This window comes from Strix aluco, chromosome 4, assembly GCF_031877795.1.
Source record: "Strix aluco isolate bStrAlu1 chromosome 4, bStrAlu1.hap1, whole genome shotgun sequence".
Taxonomy (NCBI): Eukaryota; Metazoa; Chordata; class Aves; order Strigiformes; family Strigidae; genus Strix; species Strix aluco.
Window position 1 is genome coordinate 107,217,414 of NC_133934.1, and position 13,164 is coordinate 107,230,577.

Sequence of the window (13,164 nt, forward strand, 5' to 3'; positions counted from 1 at the left end):
TAAGATCATGTAATTACAGTTTACTCTGTGGCTGTACAAATTAGACTACTCCGTAGCTATCAAAGTTCTACATACAGGTGGACTTAGTGGTCTGTGCACACACTTTGCTCCAGAAGGCAAGCAAATCAACATTAGTGGACTAAGAAACAGTTATCTGGACCTATTTTGAAACAGTCAATTTTAGTTCTTCTCATCTAATTTAATTTCTGAAAGGCAATGGTAAAAAACTGAATCAGTGTTTTGAAGTTCTGCTACATTAAAATGGAACATGATCTATAAACACACAGAGATAGATGTTCTATAAAACAGAAGCTAATTTTGCTTTAAATCACCAGATGTATTTGCAGAACTTCTGGTTCTAGTGACCAAAGTGCTCCTTCCCTGTTAGTTGCAGAGTAAACATAAAAGAACTCAAAAAAATTATTTTTTTTGCAGCACCAGGCAAATAGATTTGAGCTAAAGCACTTTGCTTTAGCATTACTATGAAGGATCTGTTTAAAAAGTTGTCACCTGCAAAAAGCATCATGCTAACCCAGCTGACACTATGTTAAAGTTTCACTGTCTTTGCAGAAAACCTGTATGTTGAAGGTATAAAATACAGAAACGAACTTATACCGCAACTGACTCCTGTTATAAAATTTTTGGTACCTCTTCAATGATCAATTTTGTTAGCTGAAAGAATTCAAGATGCAATGACTAAGTAGCAGATCATCTCTAAGGTGTGCTAGAGCAAAGGTGTCTATTTTAAACTTTGATCAGAGTAAGACAGTGTGGAACTTGCAAATAAAGATTTCAAACAGCAACTTGCTCAGTGAACATTAATTTGATCTCACTGTAACAGAAATGAAAAGAATAAACTAAATACAATTGTGAGGACATTCTCTCTTCAGGGAAAGCCTACACAGCTGCCAGCTGAGACTTTGTTGGCTAGCTGAAATGTAATGTATGATACAAGATCCAAGCTGTCTATGCTCTTTGCATAAAAGCCTTGCACAACAAGGCCAATGAAGAACACCTCATATATGACAAGAAACAGTGAATTAGCATGAAAAAAGGCAGCAATCAGTCTTTCACAGGTCTGCAGAAAATAAGTTCTCCTAACAGTCATCCATGGTATAGGCCTGCTTATTGAGGGGTTCTGGTCACAACAAGAAGCACAGGGCTTGCTATGGTTTACTTAATCCCCAAAGCCCCCTTCTAGAACTTAGCAGTGACTTGTTCATGGTTTTATGAGAGCTCTAAAGCAAGAGAAGTTAACCTGAAGGTGAGAAAGCAACACACACTAAAGCCACCTTTTTTTTTTTTTTAAACAGAAGTATGTCAGAAGGAAGACAACACAGTCCATTTAAAAAAAAAAAAACCAAAACCCAAACCAAAAACCCTCTCCATCACTTACCCTGTATCAAGAGGACAATTAGTGTCAAAACCAGGAGACAATCTGGTATCCATACTGGGAAGGAAAAGAGGCTAGAGTCCCAGAAGTCCTTCTGCCTGTGGCTTACAAAACTAAATAACGTTTGGGAACAATGGCCCTGTCAGTGACATGTCAACAACACATTTATTTTAAAAATGCTAAATTCAAGTTTTAAACACAAGTAACTGCAAAAGAAAAAAAAAAAAAAAAACTTTGGTTGATTATCTATCTTGTTAAATATGTCAAAGTTGGCAATCAACAGTTTCTCTAGGAAGTCTCCAAGAACAGACAGGTCAGCTCACTCCTTACTGGGAAGGTCAGACACCTAGCAGTGACACTGGAAATGCTGCCATGCCAGCGTCACACATGCTCACATCATCTCAGCCAGCATTTGGGAAGCTAATAGTGCACACAAAGTCTGAGCTGATCAGCCACAGCCAACTCGGGTTGCTGTGAACTCATTGAGACAAATAAATTAAAAAAGCAACAAGGAAAAATAAAGCCAAGCACCTCTAGGGCCAGACCCCAAAGACACAGGAATCAAAGCTTTTTCTCCTCTCCCTATTTACAAAATGCCATTTAGAGCCACTTCAGTATTGTGAGGAAATGTCTTTTATGCTAAGCAGTCATAAGTGTGCTGTTCATGGACGCTGTGGCCTGTGTGCCAGCGAGTGTCCCACGGGGTGTGTCCCTCCCACCAATGCACATGGAGGGAGTTCAGTCTTCTGTTTCTTCGTATGTTGTCTCATCAAATGGCCGGTCCAAGAGAGGTACCAATCGGTGACGGGAGTATTTCAGTTGCAAAAGATCCCCAACTTCATTGATTTCTTTTAAAGCCTGAGAAAGAGACACATGCAAGCAAGTTATCAGCACATCTTCCTTTTTGCATGCCTGCAGACTACTCTGACAGCCATTTTACTTAAGTGAGATTTTACTGTGCTAGAAGTCTGTAGCTTCAGAGGTCCATAGGATCTGGTTTTGATTTTAGCATTTGGAAGTCTCAAGACCAAGTCAGCAGCACTGGTCACTTAACCAAGAGTGACTCTGCACCCATCTGACTACTTTCCTTCCAAGGCAGGATCATAAAATCCAGCAATACTAACTCAAATTTCACACTCATCCCAAAAAAAGCCATGACTATTCATAGACAGAAAAACTGAGAACAGTGTTCTTGAAGGTAATAAAGCTAAAGCAGAAAAAAATATGCACATGGAGGTTTGACTCCTCTTTATGTATCATTCAGTATGAAAACAACATGTGTGTTAGTATACCATCTCTGACCTACTGTATTTTTTAAATTGCAAGATAACGAAAGGCAAACTGCAATACTGTACTGACAAATTCTATTAATGCATCTGTTATATTTACATTTATTAGTTTGCATTGTCCACATATTACTAGAGATGCAAGCTCTGTATTGTAAACAATATTGCACGGGAGATTTTTACCAGCCAATCCAAGGAATTAAAAAAAGTTATTCTGGGTAGGATCCCAAGCATTTTCTCCCTAGAAAGCAAGTCCCAGTGACTGAGGTTGCCACAAAGGCAACACTCAGGCAACTGATGGCCCAGAACACTGCTAGCCAGCTAACAAAAGTTTTCACTGTTTTGACCTGAGTGCAAATGTTATGAAGTTTACCAGAGATCAAACATCTGCTAGCATAAGAAATGAGTAAAGTCCCGGCTCAGTTAATCATACTTACTTTATGTTGCAATCTCTTTGATAAGACACTGGTTCACAACAGGCTTTGTTAAATGCCAAACCCTAAACTTTAATTAATTTCTCTACAGAACACTCCTGGAGCAAGGTACAAAATTAACAGTTGCTGCAGAGAAATCTGTAACCGTATGTGATGCTCTTTATCTTATATAGGCAAGTGACAAATCAGTTCAGAAGATGATTTCCAAATCCAATGTGATTTTTGAACTCAAAGGCTGGCATTCTGCACTCCCTTGAACTGTAAACTTATTCAAATAGGTACACTCAGCATTCCTTCAGAATGCCACTAATTCAACATTAATGCTCCAATTTTAACATGTTCTGGGTCAAATGCCTGTCTCTTGAGACTAGCTGGCAGACAGAGGTTAATATCCCTACATGTTTTTCCTTCCTGAATAGATAGTTCCAAGTTTTTGTTTCTTTAAACAATGGCCCCTCATGCGTGTTATATCTGGCAGCAAAAACCTCTCCACTCTTAAAATCTGGGTGAATGACAAAGCCAGAAGTTGGACCTCGGTAAAAACAAAACAAAACAAAACTGTGGGCACAGTTTGCCAGAGCTTTAAGTAAAGATCCCATATGGAAACAATTTAAGGTTGAATTTCTGTTGAAAGAGTCTGTTAACTGTTATTCTTGAATGCAGATTTAGGATTTTATTAATTTAAAACAAAAAGGACCATGTGACCAGTAAAGACTACAAAGGAAATGGCATTGGTGAACTCTGACTTCAGGAGAGTGTAATATATTTTCATCACTAAAAAGAAAGCACCAGCCCACAGGGATGCAGGTTATGAGGGACTTCACTCTGATCCTGAGCCAAATATTTTCAGGCAAGGAAGTTCTATTTATGTAAAACAGTTAAAATTGTAACTGAGAACTGTTCCCCATCATGTGGGTTTATTTAGTAAGAACAAGAGAGCATTACAAATATCAGCATTTACAAGACAAGCTTCTCCTACCCATGCTCCAAACCTGAATAAATTCTGTTTAGAAAAGATGCTGTAACAGCCCTAGTTAGCATCCATGCAGCACACACAGATGGGCTACCAAGTTCTCCTCTCTGTCACTGACTTGAAGAAGCTCTCTGCCAGCTCTCTCAAAGTCTATTAATTTCAGGTTTTTTTTCTTCCTGGATATTGTTGCCACAGTTCAGCAAGGGAATCAGATCTGAGGGTTGCCTTAATGATTAGCTGCCTGAAATCAATCCCCTTTCACTGCATCACTAGAAAACACAACACAAAGTCACTGACACAAAGGCTTGCTCCTTATTAACTCCTCTTGCCAGTGTTCTGGGTTCAGAGCATGCAGCTGTTTTAAACCTTGAAGTGGATTACACTAACTTGGAACAAAGCCTCCACATACTGAGCTAAATCAGGATTTCTTCATTCACTTCAAAATTCACACCTCATTTTGTCCCAGATTAATTTTCTTAGGCAGACAAGCCCTAATATATTAAACAAGCATTTCCTTGATTTAGAGCATTTAGCACCTACAGAGGTACTCTAGAAATGAGTCTTTAGAGTTAAATTCACAAAACTTGAAACATTTTCTGGAAAACAGAAAGACTTGTAAGTGAATTGACAGGAAAAAAGCTTTTTTTTTAGCAGAGTAATAAAAGTTACAGATTGATTTTGGAAGAGAGCAAATATAATACTTATATAGACCCTGCAAAAGCAGCTTGTTACGGTAAAGACTCCAGCCAGTCACTAAGAGAGAAGACCAAGAATCCAATCAACAGCAAGGCTTCATGATTACTCAGGTAGTGCCAGCACATCAAGTCTGCATGGTTTCAGTTGTAGCTCAGTTTGCAACAATATGATTTCAGAGACTTCAGTTTTCTTTCTTTTCCCTCCTCCCACCTCCTTCGCATGCACTCCTCCATGTCCACCTGGCCAGAAGTTACTGCTTCTCCATTTGTGTCAATGCTCTCAGTTCTATTACCATGCTCTGAGCCAAGTCCCTGATACTATTCATTTTATATGGGGGGGAAAGAAAGGGAAGGAGAGGGCCTTGTCCAAACATACCGTTTCAGAATTTTTGTTTGTAACAGAAACAACGGAATTGGGATAATTATGGGAAGAGTAGCAGGACAAGTAGCTGGGAAGTAACTTCTTAAGCAATCTGCTGTTAAGAGTGTCAGTGCAGAATCTCTCAGGTCTTACAAGGCAGAAACAACTCAGAAGCAGCAACTACAGCACCACAGATACATGGCAGGTTGTTTAACTGATAAAGAACGACACTAAATAAACATTACTAACCTGCACACACCACCCACCACCTTACTATTTTTCCTAACAAAACCAAAATAATAATAAAAAAAAGAGCTATTTTCAGCTGTTGATTTGAAAGTTCTGTGGCAGTGAAGTGTGAAAAGTTTGATTTTTTTTTTCCCAAGCAATTAGTAAATATCTGTTTGTATGTCACATTTGCTGTTCATGTACTGAAGTGTTACCACCTCATCATATCTGGACACTGTGCGTGATTTCCCTTTCATAACTCCATGATAACTACTCCCAATCACCTTCTTGCCCATAAAATGTTTGAAAATAGTTTCAAGGATTTTTTTTTTCTCCATCATCTTCCCAAGGATGAAGGTGAGGCTTCTCAACCTGCAGTTCCACACTTCTTGCCCTTCTTGAAGTCAGTGGTTACATGTGCTTTCTTCCAATCCTCAGGAACCTCTCCCAGTCACCATGATCTTCTAAAGATGATAATCAAGAGTGGCCTTGCAGTGACAGCCAGCTCCCTCAATACTTGTGGGTGCATCCTATCAGGTCCCAGACTTGTGTATGTTCACTTTGTTTAAAAGTTCCCTTATTTGATTCTCCTTCACACCAAGGGTAAGTTGTCTTTGCTCCATAGTTTTCCACTGACCTCATGGGCCCAGGATTACTGAAGGCAAGACTCATCAGTAAAGACTGAGGTAACAAAGGCACTGAGTACCCTGGCCTCTTGCATGTCACCTGATCCCTATGTCATTCAGCAGCAGCCCCACATTTTCTCTGCTCTTCCTTTTGCTACTAATGTCCCCACGAAAGCCCTGCCTGCTGCATTTCATGTCCTTTGATAGACTCAGTTCCACATGGACTTTGGCTTTCCTGACTGTATGCTCAGCACTGTCTCTCTATTCCTCCTGGGTTGCACCTCTTACATGCTTCCATTTTATGTTTTTGTTGGGTTTGTTCATCTGTGCAGGCTTCCCACTACATTTTCTCTCCTGTAAGTCAGGATGGGGGGGCGGAATAAAAAAAAAAAAAAAAAAAAAAAAAAAATCAACCAGCTATCCTGGACACCTCCTCTCTTCGGGACCTCATCCTTTGGGATTCTTTCAAGCAGGTCTCTGAACAGGACAGCGTCTACTCTCCTGAAGTCCAAGGTCATGACTCAACCTAGCTTAGGTTCTAAGTCACAGAACAGCAAAGTGGGGAAAAGAATACAATGGAAAACTTTGACAGAGCCTAAGACAGCCCATGTACATGTCCATCAGATTATTCAGAAGACTCAAAAATGAATGTAGTTACCACCCACACCAAAACATAATGAGGATAGTCAGGTTTATTCATATAATCCCCCTTCACCTATATTAGTCAGAGATTAACTTCCATCCTTAATTTTTAAGGCAGCATCTCCTAATTGTAATGCAGGCCTCCTTAGAGGGGACCTCTATTCCCGCTGGAACACGCTTAGTGCAGGCAGGAGTCATTGCACATGACACAGACTCATTTAGGACAGGATCATTTAAGATACAGTGCTCTGAAGCTGTAAACAAAAACTGGAACAATAATCTTTGGAATAAAAGTTCTCACTGGTAATCACGTGCTGAGGTTTGCACTTGCTTTTGAGAAGAATATAAATGTTTTGGAGGTTCTCAGGCTTTTTTCTTCCCTTACCTTCTGCATCTAGAAGAAGCAGAATTTTTTCCTTCTAAAAGATTCAGTGGAAGGTAGAGACTCTTAAGAGGGGAAAAAGTATTGTCCCAATGGAATGAGACACTCTCTCACATCATTTAAAATAGGAAAAGAAAGTCCCTGAGATTTACTGTAGGCAGCCATTCTGCATTGTTGAAGCAAGAAAAGAGATGGCATCATCGCCAGCTCTACTACACAAGGCTTTGAACGTTAGGTTCAACTAGTTTGTATACCAAACACTGAACCAGTCTACAAAAAATAGACAATTGTTTTATCTGTTTATAGAAGGCACGAGAAGAAGGAACACAAGATGAAACACTTACCGTATCAAGCATCTCTTTGGTATGAGCTGCAGACAAACAGAATCTGGCTCTGGACTCAATGATGGGGGTGGCAGGGAAGCCCACAACCACAACACCGATGTTCCGCTTCAGCATCTCACGCCCAAATGCACTGACAGAAAGAACAAGAAAGATCGTCAGAATGATATCAGTGGAGGCAAAGCAGCAGCAGCATGAAGGTCTCAGTATGTTAACGCATGCAGACCTTTGTTGAAGCAAGCCTGTAAGACCACAAATTGGAGCTGCCAGTGTTTTCTTTTAGAGGCAGAATGCCTGTTCACAAAAGCCTTTTTTTAATTCAATCGCAAGGTGGTCCTCCTCAAAAGATTTCACTGTATTAAGTTCTAACAAAGCTGAAAGATTATATGTGGCAGAGGCTGGTCTTTTAGCAGGCTGTTTCTAAGTGGATTTGTAACCTAAGCTTGGAAATCTTTCTGAGAGGAAACAGGGATTTTGGCTCAGAAGTTTGACTATACAAGGAATGCCCCATGCTGCAATCCCCCAAAGCAGATTCTTCTGCATTTTCAAGATGGTTTGTTTTCACCAATTTAATTCAATTAAAGTACATGGTGGTGTCACAGAATGTAACACTTTCTAAGTGCCTATCATGGGAACCACGGAATTGCCACAGTAAATCGAGATCATCTAATCCAATACCAACTATTTTTAAGGAAGGTGCAAAAACCTCATACAACTGTCACACAGTATCTTCAACAAAACAATGGGGATTAAAGAAATTAGTGGCTGTGATTTATGTGATGAGAGGCACGAAGATCTAGATCCTTTCTGGAATGGCAGTGCAATTGTGGGTGTTTATATAAGCCACAGGAAATGGTTAATCTTTTTTTGAAACTACTTTGCCTTGAGAAGTAGCAATGAACTTAAGAGGCTTATAAGAACGTATAAAAATAACATCCATTTATTAGGTTTTTAAATTTTCTGCATTTTACTTCTGCTATGTGCTGGTTTTGGCTGGGATAGAGTTAATTTTCTTCATAGTAGCTACTATGGGGCTATGTTTTGGATTTGTACTGAAAAGTGTTGATAATGCAGAGATGTTTTTGTTACCACTAAGCAGTGCTTACACAGAGCCAAGGCCTTTTCTGCTTCTCACACCACCCCACCAGCGAGGAGGCTGGGGGTGCACAAGAAATTGGGAGGGGACACAGCCAGGACAGCTGACCCCAACTGCCCAAAGGGATATCCCAGACCATGTGATGTCATGCTCAGCATATAACACTCAGGGAAGGAGGCGGCACTGGGGTACGTTCGGAGTGATGGCGTTTGTCTTCCCAAGTAACCGTTACGCACGATGGAGCCCTGCTTTCCTGGAGATGGCTGAACGCCTGCCTGCTGATGGGAAATGGTGAATGAATTCCTTATTTTGCTTTGCTTGTGGACACAGCTTTTGCTTTCCCCATTAAACTGTCTTTATTTCAATCCATGAGTTTTCTCACTTTTACTCTTCTGATTCTCTCTCCCATCCCACCAGGGTGGACTGAGAGAGTAGCGGTGTGGTGCTAAGTTACTGGCTGGGGTTAAATCACAACATGCTAAACTATTTTCCTTATAAATAGGTGCATGCTGATACACTTAATTTTGTACCCATTTAGTACTCAGACTATTTTAAAAACAGACTACAAAAGACAAAGAAAGGATGAAATAGACCTGATGTAGATCCTAAGGGCTAACAGAGATCTGTGTTCTTGCTCATTTTTTAATTTACTGGCCTAACTGCTCAGCTAATAAATATTTCCATGAACATTTCCAGTGAAAAGATTTTACTGACTGGTAGAGCAGCTGGGTGATAGAAACAGCACGCCTCTGTGTGCTGGATGGCACACACTGCAGACTCTACACCGCCCATAAAGGTTACAGGCCTTTTAAATTTGGTTATACTGAGAAGGGTGAAGGAAGAATCTATCTAGCTGCATACAAAGTGCTGGAAAGTGTTCCCTCACAGAACCACAGTACTTAGAGTGAACCTAACTGAGCTAGAAGAGCACTAGAGATGTTCCGTATGGCTTAAAATGAAGCTGTGCTTTCCAAATTTGAAAGTGCTGGTTGAGCACTGCATTATGCATGGACACTGAGAAGCAGCTATCAAAACCAAGTTGCCTTTGAAATCAGGCTTTTATGTTGCACAAATTTTTAATATATACATTATATCCTGTTTGCAGAATTTTAGCCTTAATTATCCACACAGCAGCCCACAAGTTCATAAGCATTTATAAATCTATGTGTTACAGTTCTACTAGTATTTACAGTAACAATACCTGAGCTATTAAAACCACACATCTTAAAAAACTTGGGATTCATCAAATACAGGTTGCTGTGTCCCACCACGTCCCACCTGCCTGCTTTTTTTTTTTTTTTTTTTTTTTTTAATTTTCAGAGTTTATCTATGGAAATGTTGGCTACTTCTGATACAGGAGCTGGTTGAAAGATTCCTCCAGTGGCTTTTAATGTTAATCTCCATTCAATGTGCTTCTCTTCAGCATACATATACACTTTACATATAAATAAAATGAAAAAAAACCCCAACTTTTATAACATGGCATGTAGTGGTAAAATTGCTTCCCTGAAGTGATTTCTTGCTGCCACAAGCTACAAGCCTCTATTTTCTCAAGATCACTTATAGGAAGTTTCTATGTTTTATAAGACTCAGTAATGATCATAAAAGCAAAAATCAAACCAGTCTTTTCTTATATTTAGAAAAGTCTTAATATTCTTGTACTACCCTAGCTTCAAAGAAGAGGGATGAGAAGTTACCCTGCTAAACCTACCCAATTTTTGCTGGCATGTACAGCATCAGAGGCACAACAGGGGAATCTTCATTTCCATAGATGATAAAGCCCATCTCTTTCAGCCGTCTCCTGAAATATCTTGTGTTCTCTGCTAGCTGCTGCACACGTGCTTTCCCTAGAAAAGAAATTAAGATAAGACCGTGAACACAATAGTCATAAGTAACATGCGTAACTGCAACACAAGACCTCTAGCTCAAGTACAAACTATGAATGTACCACTTGTGCTTATGGAAGTGTTAAAATTAAATACAAACTAGAACTTGCAGTCTTTCTCCCTCATGTAATCAAGATTAATCACTCATTTCCTGATAAGGGTATAGCCAAATGGACTAAGACAAGCACAACCATCAAGTCCAAACACTCCCTGTTCTTTCCATATCAGGTTTTTAATCAAGTACCACCAGGCAAAACAAGGCAGTTACCTGCTTTTAAACAAGATTCAGAATTTGCTCAGAATTCACTGGTATCTGCATCTTGAAGAGTTTGCTTATACTTCAAATAATTAATGGAAACCTATTGAATCAACTGGGGCTGTTCACCATGTTTTATCCTGCTAATCTGTATTAATGGAAATTACTACTTTCCTCCTTAGACCTGCTTGTTGAACTGATCATGTGGCTACTCCCTAACCTTTTTCAGTTAAAATGAGCTGTGTTTAAATTAAACTGATTAATTCTGACAACTCAGCTCACTTTGCATAAGCAGCAGCAGCCAATTTATAACGTATTCAGCCAATTCTGTAGGGATTTTTTTTTTTGACATTTGTCACAATTACCATACAAGACATTAGACAGCTAGTATAATTTAAGTATTTCAGCTACTCAGATATGCATAGGACAACCTATTTATCAGTTAATTAAATTGTAGCCTAGCACAGTGTACTAGGTTTCTGTATTGCCCAGAAAAAGTTCCACACCATCTCACCTAAGCAGATGATAATGCATTTCTGGTGAATGAATAATCTAATGTGTTTAAGAGATTGAGCACGATGCCATTGATGAGACTATAATAAGTAACATTTATAATTACTTGTCTCTGGTCCACAGAGTACATTTCTGGATAATTGATTATCCAAACACTGATTTCACCAGATGGGTGATTCATATACTGAAGCATTAAATCTATAGCAGTGCAGATCTATGCCACATAGTGAAGTTGGCTGCTAGATATTAATCATCTTCCTTTAAAGTTGTAGATAACAAAGTGATTAACCAAAAGGAACACCAGGTCTCAAAGAAACATCACCCACATAGCTCTGCTCCAGGTCAGAACAAATGTAATTAAGAACCTATATAGTTTTTGTCCCAAAAGTATCAGACATTCCACCCACAACCATGCAATCGAAGGCAAAATTCCAAAGGTAAAGCATGAGAAAAAAGGATGAAACCTGTTAAGTTTGCAAAACCTGGCCTATCATTAGTGGGTAGGAGCTGGTATTTTTAACAGCATTCACTGCCATTTAAGACATTTCTTCTTCACTAACTTAATCTTTTCTCCACTTCTCAATCTTTTCTCCCCCAGAGTTTCTGCAGAAGCTTAATTATTCTTCCCTAAAAAGCAGTAAGATTTCAGTAAAATACAATGGCATCTTGTGCTTATGAAACTCACTTTTTTCATTGGCTCACATCGATCAGACCCTCTAGTAGGGACCCAGCTTTCTCTTGTGGTTCTCTAAACCAATTATTTGGTGATTTAAAATACCCAAGACTGCTAAGTGAGGTTCAAAAAAAACCCCAACAACCCAACAAAATAAAAAGAAACAGGCCTGCTACAAGATACTACAGGTACTGGGCCAAAAGCCACTACTTGCATTTCTAACATTGAGACAAACAATAAAAACACAAATGTCCAGAGCAATCAACATGCAGAAAAAAAGCTACTATGGTACCTTCCAAGAAAGCTGCATCTGCCTTTCTCCTATACAGACATGCACAACTTCTGACAACATCTCAAATCAACGATGTACAATCCCATCAAAATACACATGAGATTTCACCACTATGAGAGTAGTAAGTTAACGTACACAGCTGGATACAACTCCTGTGATCAGCCCCTCTTCCAAACCAGGAATACAGCTTCTCCCATATAATCATTCTCTCCATGCTCCCATCAAGCAATGAGTTTACAGTGCTTCAAGCAGAAGGAATGTAAGCACCTTTATAGTTTTCCCCTCCACATTCACCCCCTTTTCCAAGTTGTTGGGAGCCTTCCAGGCTAAAGATTAAAGAGCAACCTTAATTTGTAGTTGGCAACTGCTTCACAGTCCTCCTTAAACTCTTTCCCATAAAAGTAGTTTATGATTCTAGATTTGTCCTTACAAATTGAAGAGTGCTTTGAGATGTAAACAAGTTTCATGCACAAGTCTTTCAGATTTCACTTCTCTACAGAGATGTAATCACCTACTACAGCAACTGACAGATTTGGAAAACACTTGCCTTCTTCAGATTTGTGGGTCTCAAAAGCCTGTCAGCTTTTACTTTGCTCCAGAACCATCAGTCTAATAATGAAATTAGTACCTCACTAAAAACTTGTCACCCATGGCTACAACAATATTACCAAGAACTTGAAAACATATTCAGTGGTGTCTTATCACTACCCACCACATGTCATTACCATCTTCTGAAGTTGTGGTAGTTGTGGTGAAGCAAAGCACCAGGAATCGAACAAGAACTGGGCACAGGTTCTTTGCCCTCCACTTCCCTTTCTTCCTGCATCCTGTGCAACTACTCTCGTCTGCACTCCAACACATTTAGTCTCCTACTCCGCTACAAATTCCTGCACTTGAAGAGTGATGCCACATGCTAATTGAATAGGGTTTGCAATGTTATGCAACAAGCATACACCCAGAGTTCAGCTCTTAGTATTTGCTGGTTCAGCCGCACCGGTACACAGTAGCGTAGCAGGCTGTTAACTGCTACTACAGTTTTACCATGTTTTCTGAGACCACAGAGACAAACCAAGCAGTGCCTGGAGAC

General features: G+C 39.6%; 1 protein-coding gene across 4 annotated transcripts in view; it reads right to left on the minus strand.

The window, feature by feature from the left end:
* The window catches only part of SPTLC2 (serine palmitoyltransferase long chain base subunit 2), a 73,797-nt gene continuing 60,633 nt past the window's right edge, over positions 1-13,164 (minus strand). For 3 of the 4 annotated variants that reach the window (XM_074824829.1, XM_074824833.1, XM_074824832.1), the window contains exons 10-12: positions 10,169-10,304; positions 7,365-7,494; positions 1-2,251 (exon numbers count right to left, since the gene is read on the minus strand). In XM_074824829.1, coding sequence (XP_074680930.1) covers positions 2,132-2,251; positions 7,365-7,494; positions 10,169-10,304 — 386 coding nt within the window. In that variant the 3' untranslated portion in view covers positions 1-2,131. Of the gene's footprint in view, positions 2,252-5,601; positions 6,351-7,364; positions 7,495-10,168; positions 10,305-13,164 lie in introns of those variants that run through there. The other variant, XM_074824830.1, reaches the window with a different exon arrangement.